The 25,523-nt window shown below is 40.5% G+C and overlaps 1 protein-coding gene across 1 annotated transcript in view; it reads left to right on the top strand.

Annotated features, from left to right (window-relative positions):
- Window positions 1-25,523, top strand: part of TBCK (TBC1 domain containing kinase) — a 102,862-nt gene that overhangs the window by 41,627 nt on the left and 35,712 nt on the right. Inside the window, exons 18-22 of the mRNA XM_033060395.1 lie at window positions 78-128; window positions 841-924; window positions 3,146-3,231; window positions 12,763-12,799; window positions 14,185-14,346. Coding sequence (XP_032916286.1) covers window positions 78-128; window positions 841-924; window positions 3,146-3,231; window positions 12,763-12,799; window positions 14,185-14,346 — 420 coding nt within the window. The remainder of the gene's footprint in view (window positions 1-77; window positions 129-840; window positions 925-3,145; window positions 3,232-12,762; window positions 12,800-14,184; window positions 14,347-25,523) is intronic.

Genomic DNA, 25,523 nt, shown 5'->3' with positions numbered 1-25,523 from the left:
AAAGTTAATGTCTTTATCTTGTGCATGAAAATAAGTAAGCTCTTTGTTCTGTTTCTTCATGGCTCTTCCCTCTTTAGGTCTTGACTCTCTCTGTGCACCATTTCTGTACTTGAATTTTAACAATGAAGGTGAGTACCTTTTTCTGCAGTGAGCGAAGAAAAGCATAGTCTCTCATCTGTATCTGTGTGCAGACAGATGTGTGAATCCACTTAGAGATGGAAAGTTTCTGTATCTACAAAGGAATTTTAAAGCTCTTGTTGCCACAGGTCAAAGGAAATGGTTGGGATTTTGAAAACTGCATGTGGTGTACTGCTCTTCAAGCAGGGGTTCAAGTACTGTTGATTGCAAAGCACAGTAATGATATATAATAAAAAGCACAAATAATCCCAAATAGAAAAGGGAAGAAATGCTGCCAAAGCACTTGTATTTTTCAGTGAAGCTGTAGTTCAGCCTTTTTAAGGTGGATGTATTATTTGGTAACCTAAGTGCTAAACTGTCAGATCAGCTTTGTTTGGAAAAGCTGATGGTAGTTTTAAATGCCTGAAAGTTTCAGATCAGCTTTAGATATATGATCTTTATCTTCTTAGAAAGTGATTTGTTCACAGCAGGTGTAGTCCAAGCTTTTACTGTCTTGTACTTGGCTTTCTTTATATGAGGTCTCTGTGTGAAAAAACTAGTTTCTTAGGACAATGACTCCTATTATACCTACTGTGTATGTATATCATTTTTGTATATAGATTGATTTAAGTATTTATGCTTATTATCTGGTCAATAATGAACTTTTTTAGGTGTAATTAAAATCTGCCTCTGTCATTGCATCTGTTTTTCTAATTCTTTCAGCTCTGGCATATGCCTGTATGTCTGCTTTTATTCCAAAGTATTTGTATAACTTCTTTCTGAAGGATAATTCTCATGTTATTCAAGGTAAGTCAGTCCCTTTATTTGGTGTAGTTCTAAGAGAAGTAGAATTGTTTCTGAATATGTAAATACACTTTTTCAAGGGTTTGCAAAATTGGGATGCAGTTAAAATTATGTAACTCTGCAAGAAAATTTGGAACAACATAAGTGGTTAAGAATACAGACAGGAGAAGAAAACCATGTGCACGTACACAAGTGTTCTATTCACTATCCATAAAGGTTAAGAGTCAGTCCATCCTGAAAAGTTGTGAAAGCCGTAAATAGTCTTCCTAGTGTTACATTGTAATGTCTTACCCTTCAGGTAATCCAAGTGATCTTGTTAGAGGAGCTGTTTGGACAACAAGGGAAAATGAAAAGGAACAGTACAAACTAGGGGTTCCTCAGAAAATGAAAGTTATGGTATTCAGGAAAATAGGGATTTGCAGGGGATTTCTTATTGAGCAGATGATGTTATTCAATAAAAGACAGGAGCTGGAAAACCCTGAGGAATAATGTTCCATAGTTAAGCCTTTAACAAGTATATAGGTAACTTAAAGAAATTAAAATAGTAGCTAGGAATGTCTGTTCTAATTGAAAAGTAATTTTAAATTTCATGGAAACATGAAAAAGAAATAGTCTCCACCTAGAAAGTCACCTTGGTACAATTCTGTTGGAAAGATTTGTCTTCCAGACAACCTTTAAAAAACAAAAGAGGCTGTTTCAAAAGGCATTAGTAATTGGAAGGAACAGGTGGTAATTAATATTTTTAATTGCGAACAGTTATGAATGTTTATTGAATACTGAGTATCAACATGGCTTGCTGTTCTTGTATTTCTTTTAAGGAAACTCTTTTGTATATTTCCTGTGAAACTTGTCAGTTTTAAAGTGTCTGTAATTTTTTGTCTTCGAGGGAGGTAATTAAGAACTCATCAACAAAACTTGTAAGACATAGAAGCATTTATGTATTAGATAATTGGGAGAGAACTAACATAAGGAGAGAATTCCAGGGTTAGGAGAGTTTATGTATGGAAGACAATAGGTAAGAGGTGTTATGAACTGAATAAAATAGTAGGAAAAATCATTCCAGAGAACATGTTTGCATCCTTTTGTCTAAGGTCTAAAGATGAAAATAATGAATATGTTCCTCTGGAGACAACTACTTTAGACTTCAAGATTAATAGCTTGGTAAAGACTTTTCTGAAGAGGTTTTATTCCATAAAATAATACTTTTGCTCTCTAGAGTTTCCCAATGTTATTTCTAAGGAGCTTTGCAAAAATATGTATCAGACAAAGTTAGAAATACAGGTCCGTAGGATTCTGTGAACCAAAGCAATGTAGGCATTCTGAGTTCCTGTTTTACATCTGTCATCATCAAGGACTCAGGGAGATTGGACCCTTTAGGGTTCTTTCAGTAGTCTAATTAATCCTTTCTGCGGTTGTATGTCAAAAAACAATGTATCAATAAAGGTTTAAAGGAACATGCAGTGTCATTTTCCTGCCTTTTTAAGGTAGAAGAATGAGTTAAGAATGTGTCATGTAAGTACACACTGCAGGTTTAGCTGCTTTGTGTCTTCTATGTAGCTATGAACTGTGTGGAGCTTTTAGATGACAGGATGTTTTGGAAACAGAGTTGGTGTTCTCTGTCTGTTGCTCCCTTGGACTGGATGTTCACACTCTAATTATTCTGTTCTTGGGATCTTGAAGGAAAAGGCATTACCATCTGTTACAAAATTGCAATGTTTTTGCCTCTTCAGCTTTCTTCTAACAGAGGATGTGACAGTGCAGACAAAGCTGGGAGAGGGGCAGAACAGAGAGAAATCTGTCACAGTTCTGTGTTCTGCTGTCTGATTCTCTTCCAGTTAAAAGCAAGTGTTATTTAGATAACTTAATGAAATTGTGCCCATCAACCTAATAGACCAGGTTGACAATGTATTCAATTTTATCTTTTATCGTGGGTATTTCTCCTTGCTGGTTACTAAACAGTCTTTAACTTTGCATGTCAAGCATACATCACAACCTAAATATGTCCCAACTTAAACCATTGTTTAAAATCCAAATCAAGAAGTACTAAAGAAGAAAAATTAAAATGTTTCTTCTTCTGTATTGAATGTATTTATATTACAGTGGTGGCATTCACTTGCTGTTTTATTGTAGGTTTAGAATGAGTGGCTTTCCTACAGCTCTTTTGTGAGCTAGCAGCGTGTGATGGCTTGTGGTTTTGATAACAGTCTTGGATTTGTCCTTGCAGAGTACCTGACGGTGTTTTCCCAGATGATTGCATTCCATGATCCAGAGCTGAGTAACCACCTCAATGAAATTGGTTTTATTCCAGATGTAAGTGTTAAACGTCCTTATAAATATTACCCAAAGGAATTAAAAAATGGAGAATGAGGGAAGCTGGGATGAGATGCCTTTCCAAACTGCTTCAGTAGCACTTTGACAGAAGTGAAACCTCCATATTAATATGCTAATAAAATGGTAAAATTTTGATTCTTGTTTTATGTGCTTTAGTTCTTCTTGTTCTGCTGGGTTGTAAATACAATAAAAATACTACTAGCCAGTTATTATAACTTAGATTCATCTTAAAAGGTATTTATACATTTATTTTTGAAATGTGTGTTAATATATAAAAATTTGTGTACCCATAAAGTGTTAATAGCAAAATAACTGCACCTAACTGAATGCTGTTGATTAATGCAAATGACAAATAATTTTGCAAGTAATCATCAATCTTGTAGATGTGTCACACCTTGGAAAATGCTAAGCAATCATTTGGTGGAGTGTGTCTCAAATATGGGACAAGTGCATAGCATAGACACAAGTTTTATGCTTCCACTGGAAAAAAAGTCTCTGGATTGATGGAAAAAAATGAAAACTGAGAACACAGTCTAAACATAGTAGAGAGGATGGGCTTTGTTGGAAAAAGCAAAACATGGCCTTCTTCAGAGCCTCCCTTCTAACTATCATTGTAAATAGTAAAGCTTTCCTCCTATTTTTAGAGAGGTGTGTAAAGTCAAGAAAGCCAAAATAAAAGTGTTAATCTGCCCACAAATACTGATGTCTCTGAAAAGCAGATTTAGGCAAGGCCGTAGAGATTATGCTCATTGAGGAGGTGTATATAATTTTATATTTGGCATTTAGAAATTTAGTAATTATGAGTTGGTCATAAGAACAGATGATGATTGAGAAATCAAAATGGAAGAAGATAACTGAACTCAGGAGATATTGATGTAGAAATACAAATTTCATAAAAGAAAAAATTTAAATACATTGCTTCTATAAGAAATACAAAGTTTAGTTTATGAGAAAAGCCTTATGCTTATTAGGAAATATTTTAAGTTGGAGCAGCAAGACCAAGCTTCTGAAAGTCATTTGTTTTACACCATTCCTGAAAGAATTTGTGGGAGTTAGGGACTGGCAGATTCACATTATCACTGTTTACAAATATTGTAATAGAAAAGAAAGTATATACTTTCATTTGTAGAGGCTGTTTTTAATGTAATAATGAAAGAAATATAAGAATAAGATGAGAATGATAGTAATAAGTAATAAGAAGATAAAGCCAGTGTATTGCCTTAAAAAGAGAGGAGTTTGAGAAAGCCACATGTATTTCAGGTGACATCTGAAGAGGACAGGTGGGAGGAAGATGAAAGGAAAGTGAGGATAAGGAGGAATATTTATTAGTAGAAAGTCCAGATATTTGGGTAGGGGAAGTGCAAGGGTTAACAGCAACGTTTAAGTTCCTGAGGGAGAATCAGTTTTACAGCATCACTATGTAAATGCATTTAATACTTATTTTTTAAAGGCTGCAAATGACCAGAACAGCTCTTCTGTCTTCTGTGTATTTTGTCCAGGATATTAGTTCCTACAAAAGAGTTAGAGATGTACTTTCTCTGATCACCTTACAGGTCCTTGTGTGAGCTACTGATCTATGCCATAGCTCTGTAGCAACCTGTCTTGAATCTTATCTGATATTTCAGTAGCTCCTTGTGTCTGTTTATACAGAGTTATATGGAGTTATAATTCTCCACTGAAGACTTCCAAGGTACAAGTCAGATGGAATAGTTTGAAATCACATGTTTTGCTGTATTCTGTTGTACTAGTCAGTGGACAGTACATAGTCATGCATGAGCTTTGTTTCTCAATCTGACAGTCTCTAGATGATTAGGTAATATAGTAAACAATTGCAAATGAGGAATATTTTTTTAAACTCTTGCATTGAATAAAAATGCAAGTTCTAAAGTTAACACTAACCTCTGAAGAGAGGTTATCCTTTCTGAATTACCTGTCAGGGTTCAGGGTTTTTTTCAGTAAGCAAAAGTTCTTTTTCTGCCTTTTAGATTAGTCAGAGAGGTGATTTTTTGTAACTGTAATAAGGCAGCACAGGACTCATCAAGGTGAAGAATATGCACTGTAGTAATAAGATCCAAACCAGAGTTTTGTGCTTGAGTACTAATCCTATCAAAGTAAACCCTGATTAATCTTTCATCACTGAAACACAGGCTGCAGGGAATATTGTGTTCCTGGCACCCTTCTCATTTGCTTCAGGTCACGTCGCTCTCAGAATATTGAACACTGCTGAAGCTTGAGTCACTGTGAATATTATTAGCTGATGTGGTGCCTGGATAAAGTACATTGCTGATTTACATATAAATAGAGGGATGATATATACAGTGAATCCACTAGTTCTTCTTTGCTTGTTCTCCCAAAGTTTGTAATCTTTCCCACCCTATATAATGCTCTATAACATGTTCCTTATTTTATTGGCTAATTCTGACCCTTAACTGTAGACCATGTTAAGCTGAAGGAAAACAAGAAAGTGTACAATGTAGCTAAAAAAACAGTGATTGCCATAAATTACAGTAGTTTCACGAATACAAGCCGCACGGATTATAAGCTGCACACCCGGTGCCTCGACAATGTTGCTGTCTTTGTCAATAGATAAGCCGCACCCCGAATATTAGCCGCACTTTCGTTCGTAGCGAGAATCCGTGCGCAGCTTTCACAAATTGGCCAATTAGTAACAGGATCGCGGCATAGCAGGCTTTACTGGCTCGGGGCGGGGCCAGGCAGGCTCGGCCCGCTCATGGTTGCCGATAGGGGTGGATGGACCGGCTCGGCGCTACGGCTTGGCTGGGCCGGCCGGGCGGTGTTGCTGCCGCCGCCGCCGCCAGGCTCCCTGCTCCCATCTGCACTGCCACTGCTGCGTTTGCTTGCCCTGCGGGCGGTGCTGCTGCCGCCGCCGCTGCCAGACTCCCTGGCTCCCCGCTCCCGTCTGCACCGCCGCTGCCATGTTGGCTCGCCCTGGCCGGCACTACTGGCCACCGCACCGCCATGCTCTCCCACGCTGCTAGCCCCGGTACCCCTGGGCTCCCGTGCACTGCCAGCCCTGCTTCTAGGGGGCTTTTCCCCGCCGCCGGGCAGCCCCGCGCCACCGGGCTTCCTGCTTCAACTGTCCTCTCCTATGCAGTTTGGCTCCTGTGCACTGCCAGCCCTGCTTCTACGGGGCTTTTCCCCACCGCCGGGCAGCCCCGCGCCGCCGGGCTTCCTGCTTCAACTGTCCTCTCCTATGCAGTGTGGCTCCCGTGCACTGCCAGCCCTGCTTCTACGGGGCTTTTCCCCGCCGCCGGGCAGCCCCGCGCCGCCGGGCTTCCTGCTTCTACTATCCTATCCTATGCAATGTGGCTCCCGTGCACTGCCAGCCCTGCTTCTACGGGGCTTTTCCCTGCCGCCGGGCAGCCCCGCGCCGCCAGGCTTCCTGCTTCTACTATCCTATCCTATGCAATGTGGCTCCCGTGCACTGCCAGCCCTGCTTCTACGGGGCTTTTCTCCGCCGCCGGGCAGCCCCGCGCCGCCGGGCTTCCTGCTTCTGCTGTCCTATCCTATGCAGTGTGGCTCCCGTGCACTGCCAGCCCTGCTTCTACGGGGCTTTTCCCCGCCGCCAGGCAGCCCCGCGCCGCCGGGCTTCCTGCTTCTACTATCCTATCCTATGCAATGTGGCTCCCGTGCACTGCCAGCCCTGCTTCTACGGGGCTTTTCCCCGCCGCCGGGCAGCCCCGCGCCGCCGGGCTTCCTGCTTCTACTATCCTATCCTATGCAATGTGGCTCCCGTGCACTGCCAGCTCTGCTTCTACGGGGCTTTTCCCCGCCGCCGGGCAGCCCCGCGCCGCCGGGCTTCCTGTTTCAACTGTCCTCTCCTATGCAGTGTGGCTCCCGTGCACTGCCAGCCCTGCTTCTACGGGGCTTTTCTCCGCCACCGGGCAGCCCCGCGCTGGCGGGCTTCCTGCTTCTACTATCCTATCCTATGCAATGTGGCTCCCGTGCACTGCCAGCCCTGCTTCTAGGGGGCTTTTCTCCACCGCCGGGCAGCCCTGCGCCGCCGGGCTTCCTGCTTCTGCTATCTTCCCCTATGCAGTCGGGCTCCCGTGCACTGCCAGCCCTGCTTCTGCCGACTCCCCCGCCATGCTGACCCAGGCTCTGCCGCCCTCCCTGCCCCGCCCTGCTGGCTCAGGCTCAGCCGCCCGCCCCCCGCACTGCTGGCCCTGCCTCTGCCAGGCTTTCCCACCTCTGCCGGGGCCGACCGGGCTCCAGCTTGGCTTGGGGCTGCCGCGGGCTCTCACTTCCGTGTTGGCAGCTTTTAGAATTTTGTTAATGTATTAGCCGCCCCGGAATATTGGCCACACTTCCGGGTTTCCACCAAAATTTTCGTCAAATTGGTGCGGCTTGTATTCGTGAAATTACTGTACTCTAAAGCACTTTTGCCTGCAAGTTATGGAAGGTAGTCACAGTTGTCAACTATCCACTAACATAGAAGGCAAACTCATTGCAGTTTCTTAATATCATTGTGCTGAAGCTGCTGGCACCAAACCTCAGCTTGGTTTTGGTGATATTCATGAGGTGTCAGTAATAGGGCTTCATCTTAAAAATCCTGCCCTTGAAATACTTCCTCTGTTTGTCCTGTTACACAATTACCTGAAGGTGAATCTGGAGAAGTTTCTTGCTGATATTTTTATCTTGCAAAGAAAGTGATCACTGTTCAAATTTTGTTTGTGTTGGTACATATAGGTGGGTAGAATCTAATGTGATTCAATTTGCCTTATCTTTTGCACTTTTCTGTAGCCTCTAAATATATGATTGTCTAGGCACAATATAGGATTGAAGCTAAGTATGTGTGTGTATTTCAAATGTGGAACAGGAAGGTGAAAGATCAAGAGTTTGTAGAATAGGCAATTTCCTTTGGAAGGGACGTACAAGACTCATGTAGTCCAACTGCTTGACCACCTCAGGGGTGACTTAAAGTGTAAGTGTGCCGTTAAGAGCATTGTCCAATCTCCTCCTAAACACTGACAGCCTTGGGGCATCAACTGCCTCTCTAGGAAGCTTCTTCCAGTGTTTGACCACCTTCTTTGTAAAGAAAGGCTTCCTGATGTCCAATCTAAATCTCCCCTGGTGCAGCTTTGAACTATTCCAACATATCCTGTCGCTGGATCTGGGGAGAAGAGCTCAGAATTTCCTTCTCCTCCTCCCTCCTTCAAGAAGCAAAAAAAAAAAAAAAAAAAAAAAGGTTTTATTAACAACTGAATATTGAAGCAAAAAACAGCAATTGGGACAGTAAAATACCAAACCTCTTTGGATTTGGTGCCTCATATAAACTGCATATGGTAGAGCTAAAGTATATACAGAAAAAATTACACTTTTTCTGTATAACATATTATTGAAGGGAGTTCTTCCTCTGATTGTAAGAAATATAATTCTTTAAGATGAGGAGATGTTTGTAAGCCTGAAGAGGTTATGGATGCTATTAGTAAGCAAGGAAAGAAAAGGCAGAAGATGGCTGGCATTACTCCCTGATGCAAAGCAAAATTATAATTATGTCACTGCTCCTCTCAAGGTCTCTCTAGAATATGATGTGTTAGTTTTACAGGCTCTTTTTTAATGTGGTTTATTCTCAGGCTGTTCCAGCGGTTGAGATGCTATTTTGATAACGCATTAGGTATACTTCCCAGCTCCGGAGAGTGAAGTGTCAAGTAAAACCAGAAGGTTCAGGGTTCGGCACTGTGGGGTTGAAATCCTCTTTTCCTGGAGCTTGTTGTTCGAGGCGCGCTGCTGTTGCGGGCGGCGGCCGCTGGAGGGCACCATTCACCAGCGCTGTGCGCAGCCCTGGTCCCGAGCGCATCCCGGAGCCTGTCCTGGAGTCAGAGCAGCTCCTGCTTCCCTTCCACTGGCATCGGGGAGCAATGCCACCCGTGTTCTGCCTTCCCTTTCCTTGCTTGCTAATAGCATCAATCACCTCTTCAGGTTTACCAGCATCTCCTTGTCTTAAAACATTACTTTTATTAAAGTTAGAGGTAAAAATACCTTCAGTAAAAGCTCACCTGACACCTTCTACTTAATTATTTGACCTATTTTTCATGTCACTGCTGATAGGTTTGGTGAGGATTGTGATTACCTTTTAATCATCTTCAAAGCTTCACATTTCATGTGTTTTCTTATATAAAGTAATTTCACGAATACAAGCCGCACCAATTTGACCAAAATTTTGGTGGAAACCCGGAAGTGCGGCCAATATTCCGGGGCGGCTAATACATTAACAAAATTCTAAAAGCTGCCAACACGGAAGTGAGAGCCCGCGGCAGCCCCAAACCAAGCTGGAGCCCGGCCGGCCCCGGCAGAGGTGGGAAAGCCTGGCAGAGGCGGGGCCAGCAGTGTGGGGGCGGGCGGCAGAGCCTGAGCCAGCAGGGCGGGGCAGGGGGGCGGCAGAGCCTGGGCCAGCATGGCGGGGGAGTCGGCAGAAGCGGGGCTGGCAGTGCACGGGAGCCCGACTGCATAGGGGAAGATAGCAGAAGCAGGAAGCCCGGCGGCGCGGGGCTGCCCGGCGGCGGGGAAAAGCCCCGTAGAAGCAGGGCTGGCAGTGCACGGGAGCCACATTGCATAGGATAGGATAGTAGAAGCAGGAAGCCCGGCGGCGCGGGGCTACCCGGCGGCGGGGAAAAGCCCCCTAGAAGCAGGGCTGGCAGTGCATGGGAGCCACATTGCATAGGATAGGATAGTAGAAGCAGGAAGCCCGGCGGCGCGGGGCTGCCCGGCGGCGGGGAAAAGCCCCCTAGAAGCAGGGCTGGCAGTGCACGGGAACCACATTGCATAGGATAGGATAGCAGAAGCAGGAAGCCCGGCGGCGCAGGGCTACCCGGCGGCGGAGAAAAGCCCCGTAGAAGCAGGGCTGGCAGTGCACGGGAGCCACACTGCATAGGAGAGGACAGTTGAAGCAGGAAGCCCGGCAGCGCGGGGCTGCCCGGCGGCGGGGAAAAGCCCCCTAGAAGCAGGGCTGGCAGTGCACGGGAGCCACATTGCATAGGATAGGATAGTAGAAGCAGGAAACCCGGCGGCGCAGGGCTGCCCGGCGGCGGAGAAAAACCCCGTAGAAGCAGGGCTGGCAGTGCACGGGAGCCACACTGCATAGGAGAGGACAGTTGAAGCAGGAAGCCCGGCGGCGCGGGGCTGCCCGGCGGCGGGGAAAAGCCCCCTAGAAGCAGGGCTGGCAGTGCACGGGAGCCACATTGCATAGGATAGGATAGTAGAAGCAGGAAGCCCGGCGGCGCGGGGCTGCCCGGCGGCGGGGAAAAGCCCCCTAGAAGCAGGGCTGGCAGTGCACGGGAGCCCAGGGGTACCGGGGCTAGCAGCGTGGGGGAGCCTGGCGGTGCGGCGGCCAGCAGTACCGGCCAGGGCGAGCCAACATGGCAGCGGCGGTGCAGACAGGAGCGGGGAGCCAGGAAGTCTGGCAGCGGCGGTGGCAGCAGCACCGCCCGCAGGGCAAGCAAACGCAGCAGTGGCAGTGCAGACGGGAGCAGGGAACCTGGCGGCGGCGGCGGCAGCAACACCGCCCGGCCGGCCCAGCCAAGCCATAGCGCCGAGCCGGGCCATCCACCCCTATCGGCAACCATGAGCGGGCCGAGCCTGCCTGGCCCCGCCCCGAGCCAGTAAAGCCCGCTATGCCGCGATCCTGTTGCTAATTGGCCAATTTGTGAAAGCTGCGCACGGATTCTCGCTACGAACGAAAGTGCGGCTAATATTCGGGGTGCGGCTTATCTATTGACAAAGACAGCAACATTGTCGAGGCACCGGGGGTGCGGCTTATAATCCGTGCGGCTTGTATTCGTGAAACTACTGTATTTCTGTGTAAATGCATGCATGATAAATTGTGAAATTAGGAGAAAATGAGGATCTACTGTGGTAATACATTTTAATCATATATATGAAAAGGAGGAAATAACTGTTTTTAAATACCAAGGCAATAAAGTGGTTTACACAATATGTCCCTCCAAGCAAAGAGAACAGGACACTAGGCTTGTTTTCCTACTGCATGGGAAGCAAGATATTGCATACAAACAAGCAGATAAATGGATATTAGCTGATCACAACCACTGCAGGGAATATTTCAGGGAGCAGGATATGTTTTTATTCCTAGAATGCCATCTATTTAAAACATGACATAGATATACTCAGGGAAATAGTATGATTGTATTATAAAATTAAAATGGTAATAGAAATTGATTTGGATTGGTTTGGATTGAATTGGTTTGGATTTTGAATGCTTAAAATCAGTGGATGTGTTGGAGGTCAAGCTTCGTAAAAACCTACTGAATATTAAAAGTGGTAAACAGGTCATTGAACCTTCCTTAGTTTAGGGATGGTATGGTTCATATCTCAGATGCTCAGATGAAGGCATAGGAATAAAATTCAGAGAGAACTGTGCTAAAAAGGTTTACAGCAAATGTATACATCACTGAGAGCCATAAGCCAGTTGGAATAAGAAGTAATAAGAAGTAATTTACTAATATAATATCAGTTATCAGCTCCCCATTTGTTTGCTTCCAGGAAAAGCTCAATAGGATGATTAATTTGCACTTGTTGTGAGTTAAAAAGTAATATATTAAGCTTTATGTTTAATTGTAAATCTTTATAGTACATGAGCTATGCAGCTGAGTAAAATTTAACAATGATCATCTCACTCTTGCATTCCTAATTTATGGAAACTTTCTGAACACTTTGATGTTTCAAGAAAATATACTCTCTTCCTTTGTCTTGCTAAATACTTCATTGAAAAATTAGAAATTCTTAGGGTGTCATAAGTGCTTAGCTCTTTCTCTGTATGATGTCTTGAGTATGAAGGTTTGCAGACATTAAGCACAATTCTCATAGGGGTGTAAGTGCTGAAGCAGGAGCCCTTTGGATGACACTGCCTTAAAATGCTCACAGTGGAACTGCATAAATGCTTGGGTGTTAGCAAGCACTTACTGAGAATGAATCTTTCCTTAATTTCTTCACTGACAAGTATTTATTTTAATAAATACTAGCATAGCAGAAAAAGGCAGAGATGGTTAATTTTCCTCTTGAAAATTATTATTTGAACTTTTAGTTACTTCTATAAAAACATTTTCTTCTATAGTTAAAAAGACATTAAATCAAGTTGGTTTATGCTTTTTCAGGCATCCTTGGCTAATTTTTGATTTTTGCTTAGATTATGGAGAATTGCAACAGTTTAGTAGAGCACGTCTTTGCATTCTTTAGGACTTTGGAGGTTATATTTTGCAAACCAGCCTAGTAAGGGTGGTGATTTTTTTTTATTGTTTTCAATAAAGTGTCACAAACTAATAATTTGAAAAATTTGGAGATGAAAAAAGTTTCTGAGGGGATAAAAGTTGTGTGATAGAAGACCTGCCACTGCGGTTATTTTCCTTTCTAAATAAATTCATGCAAAAATCGTTTAAAATTCAGGCAATTTTTAATGTAGTTGACAATTGTCTAGACAACTTGAGTTCTCAAAACTTTTTTTTGTCTTCTTCCCCGCATCACTACCTTTGGCAGCTTTATGCAATTCCTTGGTTTCTTACAATGTTTACACGTGAGTATTTTTTTCCTTTGATTAAATGTTCTTGTATTTCTTTAGCCTAAGTTTTCTCACTTTTCCAGCTGAAACCTTTCTTATTTGGTATGATAGGTCATTTAGTACTATAATTTGCAAGGATATGTTGTGGAAAACTTAACAGTGCCTGTCACTCACTTTCTGCCCTGATTTAGTGATTATTAGTATTTCTTCTGCTTTTTTCAGTTGTTGTTATTGTTAGATTATTATATAGTTATTCTGTTGTTGTTGTTATTATTATTATCTGGATTATTTTACGCATGCAGTATTTAGGGTGTATTCAGAGGAAGCTGTTATCTACTGGGAAAAAATGTAATAATAGTTAAAAAACAAAACCAAACCACACCACTATCCCCTGCTGTCACTCAAATAATGTAAGAAAGAGAGTGACTTTGTTTTTGGAGATAATAATATTTTTATTGTACATTGACACACCGTTATTCTGGCAGCACTAGTTTACTGTATTTGTGCATGTATGTTAGGAAAAAATTAGAGATTTCTAATTTGGTGAGTTTTAGTTAAAGAGAACAAAATTAATAAATCAAGTCTAGAAAGCAATTTAAAAACGTTTTTGCTCAAAAATCTTAGATTTTTTTCACGTCATATCAACATTGGCAGATGTTGAATTTAAATTTTTTAAAAAGTTGCAGAATGAAAAGAGCTAATTGATTATTTCTCTGATGAAATATCAAAGAACTTAATGTGAGATTCTTGATTGCCTTTTCTAAATATTTTGATTGTAAAGCACTGGTCTTGCAGTTGTTGCTTTTTCTATACCCTTCATGAGAATCACCACATTTGGAAAACCAAGGAGGTGGTTTCCTTGAGCAATGAAGTGCAATAAAGTCTTAGAACTATTTAGTTCTAAATAGTGTATTTTAGGAGAGCCACCTTCAGCTTTATATATAAAATCGTGCTATTTTTAATAGGCCTTTTTCCTTGTCTTTCTTTTATTCTGCCAATTTTTTCTTCATACTGTTCATTTTTTTGGTCTGATTCTAAGTAGTTATCTTATTGATTAACTCATTAATGTCTTCTTTTTGTGAAAAACTGATATGCATGCCTCAATACATAATTGTACTGTACCAAAAGAAAAAAAATTGCTTAATTCTTGACATACTTGAAATGTGAAAAACCACATGCTTCCATGTATTCATTAAGAAAAGAACACTGTGATTTCCAGAATAATCAAACTGCATATGAAGACAAGCATGATACTAAAGAGGCTGAGTCCTCTTTGCTCCCAAATAAAAAAGAAATCCCTCAAGATGCGAGGGGAAAGAAGTGCCTAGGCAACTCATTAACCCTGTTAATGTGTGCATATGCTTACAGAGTTTTATTTATTGTGCTTATTCATTATGCAGATGTCTTTCCTTTGCACAAAATTTTTCACTTGTGGGATACATTGCTGCTTGGAAATTCCTCCTTCCCATTCTGTATTGGAGTTGCCATACTTCAACAGCTGAGGGATCGTCTTCTGGCTAATGGATTCAATGAGTGTATTCTCCTCTTTTCAGATTTGCCAGGTACAGAAAATACTGTTTCTTCCTTTTTTCTCTGTCTTCCCCGGTGTGTTTCTAAATATGTGTTTAGAAATCATGGTAGACTTAGGCAAACTCACTGCCAGAGTGTGTGGATCAGCAGCAAGAATGCAGTAGGATAGTTATTTCCAGGTGAAGATTGGAGTATTTTGCTGAGAAACTTAGAACAATTTAAAACAATTCAGAAGCAACTGTTTGTAGACATGCCACGTATAGATACAATCAGTTATATGATTTTTTTTTAAATAAATTGAGTACAGTTCTGAATAGTCTTTTTCTTCTTTGGTGCTGGAAGTAGCCTATTTTCTTTTCTAACATAATTAAACTTTTACTGTGGAAGTAATTAATGTAAAAGCATTAGGGAAAACAGTATAGGAAGCCATTGGAATTACTCTGTAAAATATTTCCATTTGAAACTTAATGCTTTCAGAATAACTCAAAATCCTATCAGAGTCTGCATGATCATTGTGCGGACGTTCTGTATCTTTGCTCAGTGGGAGGTGATTGACCTATCCATGCAAACTGGTACCTTACGAAAATACATTGCTGTTAACCATGAAGTTTGGATCTTCCTTCTGAGCAAGTACATAGTAAGATAGTAGAACGCATTTGAACTGAGTAAGCCATGTCACCTAAAAGATGTGTTTTAGTTTGTAGTAACACAAGTAGGAAGGCTGGTGCCCTCAGAACATGCTTATGTTCTTGTTAATTGCCTCTCTCCTGCTCAGGATCTTACTAATGTAATACAGGTCTTAGGTAAGAGGTTGACACTGTTTTAAATGTGGCTTTCCTTTAGATAACTAACTTTGGGGTAATTACTGGGCTAATTATGGGTTTAGTGAGCTTTATTTGAACACCATGTGTGCAATTCAGTAATTCATAATTCTTTTAAACAAGTTGTTCTTCAAAAGAACTGAAGGAGAGAATGAATTTTGGAGGAGAATTTGAAAGGTCTTCTTAACTTTTGCAGTCTCCACAATTGCAGAGTTTACAGAGGTTAGCAGTAGTCTAGGTAGGAAGCAGATGCAACTGAGTTCACAGTTGTGTAAGTCAGTGAGTTATCATAAATGAAGCTTTGTGATTTCTTTAAATACTGTTGTCACAAATTGTCTCTCACTGTATTCCATTCTATATGGGTCTAGATTTCAAAATTTGTCTCTTACTTATTAGTTCAGTATGCACTATGCATTTGCTACTGTATTTTTCAATCTGTAAGAAATTTAATTAGGCCAGTACCTATAGTGTGGAAGTTTAATTTTCAATCTGTATGTTTAGTCATTTCAAATGCTCATAGTAAATTTAATGGGATATCTACAGATAGCTGAACTAGAATATTGAGAATATTGATTCTCTTCCCATCCTGTCCTCGCCTGTGTGTTAGCTGTATGTCCTAGTTAAGTACAGATCCATTAATGTTTAACTTATTTTCTTGCCTAAGGTAATTTCTCCATATTTTTCTTTTTCTTGAAGGGTGCTAAATTATAGATTCAAATTTATCTTAAATCAGCTGACTTACTCATAGGAGAAGTACTTTATGCTGAGGTCATGTATAAGAACACATTAGTTCTTGTAATACATATGTGTTCATATAATAAAATTAAAACACTAATATCTGCAGTGATATAATGTACAAGCATTGTGCTGGTTTTGGTTGATGACAATTTTGCTGATACTCTCTGGTAGGAAATGCAGGTTTCTGAAAAGATTTTTTCTTAAATTGATGGTGTCTGTGATATTTAGGATGTCAACAATGGCACGATTGAATATTTTGAGATTAATTGAAAGCATAGCATAAAATACTGCTAGTAAAACTACTAGGGGAAAAAGGAATAAGGGTGAAAGACAATCCTAGTGTGTCTCAAAATTAAATGTCTAGCTTAATCAGTAACTTTTTCAACATATAATTCTCATAGCCTTGTGCCTTTTCTTTCTGACCTGAGTGTTACTTCTGATTAAAAAGTGTTGACTCATTATGCATTTTGTCACCTGTGTCTTCCAAACAAGACTTCTGTTATTTTGGTTACGATAAATTGTGTGCCAAGGCTGAGAATTTCCTGAAAGTAATTTACAAATAACCTTCACCTGAAAGTACATCACTTCCAGGAAGAGGTTGTTGTTCAAAACATCTGCGATAATTTTAAACTCAAATCAATTGTTGCACAAGAATCTGAAACTCCTGTGATTTTTAAGCTTTGAGTGCACTGGAATGGCTTATTTCAGGCTGCCAGTGAATTAACTTCCTTTCCAGACTGATAGAGGAATTTTACTGGAATCTTGGAACTTTGTGGAACACTTTTAAGATTTCTTGTTTTGACAAAAAAAGACAAACCTCACTGCCTAATTTCCAGTGCACTGTATATAACACAATTGGAATTATTTTTTTAAAATAATAGTGATGTGAGGAAAATGAAGGGTTGTTATGTCGTCATTGATTACTTGATTCTGAAAATCCTTTCCAATACTTGTCTCAAAGCTTTGGCCATATTTTATCTGTAAAGCCAATACAATTGGGTAATTGCTATTTTTGGCAAAATTTCTCTGTTGGAAATTTTAATTTATTTTTATGTTGTTCAAACAATGTCCTAGCAGATTAGGAAATTAATTTGAAGATTTTGACAAAATAATTGGTGAATTAAGAGTACGGGAAAATCCTTTTGCAACAAATGTTCATACCTTGCAGAGCTATATGAAAGGGTCATATAAGCAACTGCTAAAACTTAAATAGAATTTGATTGTTTAGGAAATTACTACCCCAAAGTGCTGGGGCTTTTAAATTTAAATTCTCTTAAATTTTTTCTTTCATATTTTTTCCTTTTTTTTTAAGGAGCTCTCTTAAATACAAAGTTTATTCAAACAGAATAAATACCAGAGAATATTTAGGAATATTTGAGACAGACAAACAAAACCAACACTGGAATTGTTGCCAATGTTTTCACCTGTAGTTTTGAGACTTAGTAAATTTTGTTTTACTCAGGTGATGCAGAGAGAGCAAAGACATTAACATTACCTTTGTTTTGCCTCTAAGTCTGACATGTAGCAGAATTTGTCAGGAAAATGAAAATGGTAAGGATGACGCTACTATGTTGAGATTCCTGAGGTAGCAGCAGCAGAGACAGGACTCTGCTATCCAACCAGTGCTGTCTGTGCAGTCTGGATATCCCTTAACCTCATGTATCAGCAGATTTACAACCCAGAAGGCTTTTAATGCCCTGAGGAACAACTGTATGAGTTTACTGTAAAACATGCAATTTTGCTTATAGCTTAATCTTTAGAATCTTGCCGTAAGTTTGTGTGATAATGTCCATTATTCAACTCAAAAATTATGATTATTGTAGTTTGACTTGATTTCCAAGTTCATTACATGCTGTACAAGTAGTACGAAGTCAACAACAGCTTTTGTTAAGAAGCATCCAGACACATACAGCTCTTTGCAAACAGTTGAAGGATTCTTAGACTAATCCACTCCCACCTGGAATGGGTGTAGTAAAGAGTCTGGCAAACAGATCATCCTGCAGTGATTACTGCCAATATCAGTGCTGACATACAGAGATGAGTTACAGACTTCTGAAAACTGATAAAAAGATGAGGATAAATGTTAGACAAAAGGGAAGTACCAAGCCTAAACACAAGATAAAACATACTCTAACAAACCTTTTATTTTAATTCAATATGCTTATCTTCTGTAGTTTTGGAGCAAGAGGAGGGTTCATTCTTTCAATGCCGTGCCCCTTAGGAAGGTAGGTGTCTTTTTACTGACTCCAGGCTAGTCAGTGCTTCCAAAGAAAAAACCTTCGCCTCAGATGGGAAGTTCATAAAGACTGACTGTAGAAAAGCAATCCAGTGTGATGAGGAGCTACAGTGAAATGGTTGAAGTGGAAAACTGAGACACAGGCTTGTAGCTTTAAGATGCAAGATCTGGCTGTCATCAAACCACAGACATAAATGATTCTCCAGGGAACGAGTTTTCTCTAATGTGGAAGAAATTATTATATCCATTGCCATTCTAATGATGTGCCAAAATGCTGAATCCCATGATGGTGGAAGTCATGAGAATGCTTAGAAGGATTGCATCCAGCTTATAAATGGATTAAAGCATAAAAATAGTGGAAATTCTCTACTAAGATTGTATGGAGCAATTTTGAATGACGCGTTTCTGTTGACAGCAGCAGAAATGGACACATATCACAAGGCTCTATTACAGATATGTTTCAGACCCTAGATAGCTACTATTTTACTTTGAGCTGGTTTGCTTCCTAAAAATCCTTTGTCTGCCCACATCTGTGATCCATATGCTTTTATTGTACTGGAATTTTGGGTGGTTCAGCATTTCTATAGCTCTGATAAGAGGAAAAAATGACAGCTGGCTACGAAGTCCACACTGAGTTTGTGGGTGTTTAGTGCCTGTTCCCATTTGTTTTACTACTCCTCCAAGGAAAATGTAACCTTGGAGATAAAAACACTACAGAGGTACAGTGTTTTTTCATATTCCAGTGAACTGTAGAAAAAGAAAAAGATAATACAGTGTTTTGATTAGGGTTTGACTTTTTTCATGCACTTTTAAAAATATCCTACTGCATAGATTAAGGCGCTGAGGAACAGAAGCCATAACAGCTCTTCTAAAAGGAAACTTCTTTTACCTTCAGCTACAAAGTTTTGACATTGCTTTGTTGTCATTCATGGAAGATGGCTCTGGAAAGTATTTTGCTGTGGAGCTAGTGAAGCTGACTACTTTTTCAAGTTACAATATAGCTGAAGAAAAACAGCACTTTGGTCTCTTTCACATAATACACATGATAATGATGTTTTAACTATAACAAAAATATTGATTGGACGTATCAAAAGACATCAGAATTTAAAAGGAAGTCACTTTTCCTAGTTTTCTTTTCTTGAAATATGTAGGTCAGGCTGATAATTATGGAAGCATCTTTTTCTGAGCATGATGCTCATCTTTGCTATATTAGAAGGTTTTTTGGAGATGCAGGTGTATTTCATGATGCAATTCCTCAAGATTATTGGCTTTGGGACAGAAGCAAAGGGATTTGTTAGGGCACAACTGCTCACCAAGGCTGTCTGGTAGTGTCTGATTGTAAGACACTACAGTTTTTTTACCAGACAAGTTATTTTTCCTGAAGCTGTGAATTCTTTAATTGTTCACCTTTTTCCACTTGTGACACAAAGATTATAGAGTATAGATTCTGTCCTCTTGAGACTAAAGAGAAGTGCTGGAGTGAGCAGCACACTGAGGAAAAAAACCTGAAATCCTTTATTATACTCAGTAGTTGTCACTGGCAGAAAAAAATCAAATGTATATCCTTTAGCAAACGACTGTCTGCCGCAAAAGATGGTGCTTCATAAAAAGGGTGAAAAATTAGTTCCTCGGTAAAACCTTCCTAGTCCATGTCTTAAAAACAGTCTGACACACAATGTATGCCCCTTGTTTCTTGAAAGTACCCTGATAGTGCTCTCCATAGTGAAAAGGCACTTCAGAAAATAGAATAATCCACCTGTTAGTCACATAGGATTTTGTACACCTTTACACTGGAATAAATTGAAAGTAAAGTATAAGAAGGTAGACTGTCAAACATACTAGGATTTCTAGACATGAACTGACAAAATTCAGGCTGCTCCTATCTGAGATACTTCGCTAGATGTAGTGAACTTTTTTCCTCATTACGAAGGTGTCTTGGGAAAATATTTCCTTTTTTTTTCCCATTAAAACTACAAGCATAACAACTGATTCAGGATTAGACTAATGCTTAGGAAACAATAGTGTCCACTAGACTTCTTTCCTTTTACAATTGCGGAGAACATTGCTATCAGAGCAAGGTACCTTATAGACTGTGTGTTTCTGTTTTTGTTATGCTGAATAAATTTGTTGGCTTGCATGGTATAAATGTTCTGCTCAATAATCTTTAGTTCTCTAACTAAATTGAGGAGAATTTTTAAATTATCTGCACAAATTATGTAGTATTAAAAGTTTTTGATTGAAATGTACATTAGCAACACATTTCTATATGATTGTAGATATATTTGGGGAGTGTATATCTAACATTGTAATAGAGATACACATTACTTTAATGCAGATTGGAATGGCAATGTAGGCTGAGCACTAGAAAAATCTTTCTGTCAAAATAAGGACTTTGAAATGAGGTTAACTCTCAGTGCTCTTATACTTTGGGATAGCTGTCAATTCCCCTCAATTTACTTTCACATAGTATTTAATTTAAACTCTTGCCTTTATAAAGCTGCATGAGGCATTTCCTTCTCTCTATCTGAATTTCTTCGTTCTTAATGTCCTAAGAGTATACTGGAGTTTAGTAGAAGTCAACAGGAAGACCAAAACTAAACATGGAGAACTAGAGCAGGGTTTGTACCTGAAGTTAAGACTTTGTTTGGTATTGTAAACTTGGAATAAATGTCAGGACTTCATTGTTAATATTGAAAGGCGAAACTTGTTCAGGAAGGAGAGTTATCCCAACTGGAAAGAACTCACATTGTATGTGAAAAATGTTGCCTGCATTCTGAAAATGCTGATAAATAGTCTGAGTAACCAGTAGGGGTGTGTCAGGTGACACCTCTGTCACTTTAAAAGTTTAAGAAGTCTAGGCAAGCCTCTGTTAGGGATAGGAGGGACAGGCTGGACACATTGATCTAGCTTTAGAGCAAGGCGAGAAGCTGGACAGTCTCTTGCTAGTTCTTCAGTCTTCATGCTAAAAAAAAACTTATCATCATTCTAAGGACATGTAAACTGATAAACCACAAACTTGTCTACTTTTGATGACAAACATTTGTCTTGAATGTACTTTAATGCTTCCATATGTAAATTCAAATGAGGGTGTTAACTTAGCTCTTGCACAGAATAAGGGAACTTTTTCCCATGGCTTATAAGTTGGTTAATTATGCTTCAAGCTTTAAAATACTTAGAAAATGTATACTAACAAGGTTGGACTGCTGTTAGTTACTTAAAGCTATTGGTTTTGCTATGTGAAACACTAACACAGATTTGACTAGTGGTAAACACTGAAAGTTTTGGATCTCAGTAAGTTACCTACTGCAGTGCCAAATGACTAGAGCATTTTTTTTAGAAATGAAAGCAGTTTTACGTATGAGTACATAAGCAAAATGGTTTTCTTCCTGTTTATAGTTGTTGTATTTGTGGGAAATAACATTTCAGTCCTGAGTAAGATGTTGCTTGCTCTATCAATTTGAGAGTATTACATGGTTCAAGATGCTCGTTAGGCAGATCTAAATACTCTATTTGTGTTTATCTTTACCCAGAAGTTTTCCATCATTGATATGGGAATGAACAGGTCAAATTAGAGGCTTTCATCCTTTTCTCATGGCAACAGATACTCCTTTGAAGGATTACCTGCATTTTTGTCTTCTTTTAAAAGCAGAAAATCTGAGTTAATTCATGTTGTTTCCTTACGAATACCCTGAAGGCTAATGGGAGAGCTAATGCAAAGGTCTTCTACTTATGACTCTTGAGAGTCATCAGTTTTATAAGTTTTATGGCCTGGTCAGAATTTCTGACTGCAGAGTTTTTTACAGATTTATACCCGCTACACCTGGGAAATAACTGAAGTAGCTCATAGTTACCACCCAGAAAGAAACCTATAACAGCATGATCTCTATTTTTTAGTGCTGAATTTCAGTATTTGCATATTATTTCTGTGAAATGTAGATTTAAGATAAAGAAGGTGAATTTTACTAGTATTTCAAATTCTAAAACTGACTTAACAGATATTTAGCAAATAATCTAACAAAAATTGACTGTTGTTGGTAGCACCACAAGTTCCTCATCTCCATGGCTTTCTCACAAATTTCTCCTCTGAGGTGAACCCTGCAGTTTTATAAACCTGTCTTTTATGCATCTTCTGATTATTATCTACCTAGGAAATAATGTTCATTTTTCTGCTGAGCTGCTTTATTTCCACTGTGTATTCCTCAAGTTTTACATAGTAACCTGCCTCTAACTATTTCCATTAGATATTGGGAATTCCTGTGCTTCTGTCATTGGCAAGTGTCCTACGCTGTGTTAGGACTGCCCCGGATGTCTGTAACATTTTATTAGTTATTAGAAATATCTGCTGTTCAACAGCACTGGCATATCTCATAAACATGTTTAAAAAGCAATTTCTTGTTAGAGTTTAGTTTTTATGTAATCTATTTCTGTCTCCTTTCTCAATAAACCATAGCATGTGGCATTTGGTGATTGACTTAAAGCTTTACTCTTTATGCAGTCATGTGGCGTTCTGTGTCTTCCCTGCTCATGTCAATCCTGGCACCATCATGTTTCTGTACTGGAATGCATTCTTTAGTAAACCTTTCCAGTGAACTGCTGAGTCAGAGCAGTTTTTACAATCACAAATAAGAAAAGAATTCATGTTTGCCCTTTATGCAGTCTAATGTCTAGGGAATAATTCATGGTGTTTACTGCTGCTTCTCTCTACTGCTGTCCACAAAAAAAATGCAGTCACGCAACTGTCCTGCAATGTATTAAATAAATAATGTAAAGAGAATAGTTCTACATTGACCTTTTCATTTATAATAACCTTCTTACAGTAATAGATACAAAGATGTTGGATAGAAATGTCATTTCTCTTCCTAGATTTGTTTTTTAAATATTCACAATCAGTGTGTCTTTTTGTATGTCATCAGGAAAATAGAGTTTATGGCCTTTCACCTCTGTTTCTTCTAAGAGCAGGAATCAGGAGGTTGAAGTGACTGACCTATTCAGTACCAGAGCATTCATAGCATAGAGATTTTCTGGCCTGCTTATGTGGCTGTGTGGTGAAAGCTGATGTTGCCTGGCAGGGTAGTAATAAAGTACAGTAATTTCATGACCATAAGGCGCACCGGACTATAAGGCGCACCCCCCGGGAGTAGGCAAAATTCGCAACTTTGTAGATCAGATAAGGCGCACCGGACTATAGGGCGCACTTTTTTTTTGCAGCAAGGCTCCACCCCCAGCTCCCTCCACGCGGTTGCTGGACGAGGCCCCGCCTCAACCCAGCCGCCATTGGCTCCCGGGCCTGCCTGTACCCTGTAGGGGTGGTGCTGCAAGCCCCCAGGCCCGCCTGTATCCGGCGGGGCCGGGGCATGGCCACTACCCCTCCGTGCCGCCTCTCTGGGGCCGGGCTATGGCCACCACCCCTCCGTGCCGCCTGCATGGGGCCTGGGGGTGCCTGTGTAGGGGCCGTGCCGCCTCCATGGGGCCGGGGGGTGCCTCTGGAGGGGCAGCTCCACCTGCACGGGGCCAGAGCATGCCTCTGGAGGGGCCGTGCTGCCTCCATGGGGCCGGGGGGTGCCTGTGTAGAGGCCGTGCCACCTCCACGGGGCCAGAGGGTGCCTGTGTAGGGGCCATGCCACCTCCATGGGGCCGGAGGGCGCCTCTGGAGGGACTGTCCCGCCTCCACGGGGCTGGGGCGTGCCTGCCGCTGCTCCGCCCCGCCTCCACCTGGCAGCCATGGCCCTGCCGGCTCCCTCTGTGGCTCGCAGCTCGCACTTCCGGGTAGGCAAATTTTTTGAACTTTGTCCATCAGATAAGATGCACCGGACTATAAGGCGCACTTCCAGGTTCCAGGGAAAATTTTAGTCAAAAGGGTGCACCTCATAGTCGTGAAATTACTGTATTTGTTATGGAGATGTCAAACCAAGCTCATAATTCTGGTCTATTCCCAAAACACAGACGCCATTTATTTTGGCTGTATTTCTTAACTGGTATCCTGTTACCCAAGGAAAAGGCTCTGGAATTGATTAACTTCATACAAAGACTTGGTCTGTGTAAATTTTCACTAGGAAAGAACCATTTGTCTTATGTTGTCCTCCATTACTTGCCTTCACTTGCTATGAACAGCATATGCACACCTGGTTTTGCTGTAAAAATAAAAAATTATATGTTCTTTTATCACAGGTGTATTGCATTTAAACTGATGCTTTTTCAGCATTTTTTCAAGTGCATTCTACTTCTCTCCTGTATCTATAACAATAAACCTTAAACTTACATGGCTTAAAAAGCACCTATGTCAGACTGAACCATCCTTTTCAGTTGAGGCTGTGGATAGAGGCAGGCAGCATATATATAGTTTGGCATGAAAAAAGCAAAATGAAAAATATCTTAGAATAAACAGTTTAGTTCAGAAAGGGAGCAAAGCATTTCAGTAGGCTTAATGTTAGGATGGGGCCATGGCAAAATCATAATGCTACTGTTAGATCACTTTTCTTTCCCTTCTCTACTCCTGCTTTTATCAATTACTGTATTATTCACATTTTTAGAAAGCCTTTTGATGCTAAGCAATTAGCTGCTGCTATAGAATTGTTTCCTTTAAGGCTCAATTGCTGCTTGACTGTGAAATTCTTGAGCTCATTTGAGCCAAAATTCCTAAATACAATGTTTGAAAATGAAATTGTGACTGCGGTCCCTAAGAAACTTGGGTTTCAGCTTTGACTTTTTGAAATACAGGTGCTCTGCAATTTTTCAAAAACGGTTTGAATATGTACTAAGTTTTGAAATTATAGCTTATTTTTATAGTATTATTATGTTTTAAGTCAGGCTTACATGTTTTCACACTTCATATTTATTGACACCATGTTATTCAGCATGTTTTCTTTACAGATTTTCCAATGAAATAATTTATCTTAATAAAAATAGAAGGTACATCATTTTTAAACTACAAAATACCCCAGTGGTGGGATCTTGGAGAGCAGTCAGATGTTACATGTACATCTCCGTGAGTGAGCATGCCTTCTTCATGCCTTCAAAATGTTACTTTCACTTGTAGCTCACACCTGGAGATTTATGCAGACCCTGCTCTCAGAAGAATGTTCTTCTGAGTTGTTTGCTCGTGTCAAGTACTCTGGCATTCTGCTGAGGTAGTCTCTGTTCATTTGTTCATAGTCCAGTTCAAGAATCTAGGCTCTGATTTGATATATTTAGGCTTCTGACATATCAATGGTATGTTTCTAATAATGTGGAAGCTGTAATGTTTTCTGGCTTGTAATGCAATGACTTGGGAGTAGAAAGAGTATAGGCAGGATTAATACTGTGTGAATGCAAAGTTTTGGGGAGATAACAAAAAATGTACATTTCACCAGAGACTGACTCATTTGTCATATATTTCAAAGGGCATGGGATTGAAGTAGCACACCAGACTCTTACT

The sequence above is a fragment of the Catharus ustulatus genome, chromosome 5, assembly GCF_009819885.2.
Source record: "Catharus ustulatus isolate bCatUst1 chromosome 5, bCatUst1.pri.v2, whole genome shotgun sequence".
Classification (NCBI taxonomy): Eukaryota; Metazoa; Chordata; class Aves; order Passeriformes; family Turdidae; genus Catharus; species Catharus ustulatus.
The sequence above is the reverse complement of the archived record's forward strand: the minus strand, read 5'-3'. Positions and strand labels throughout refer to the sequence as shown.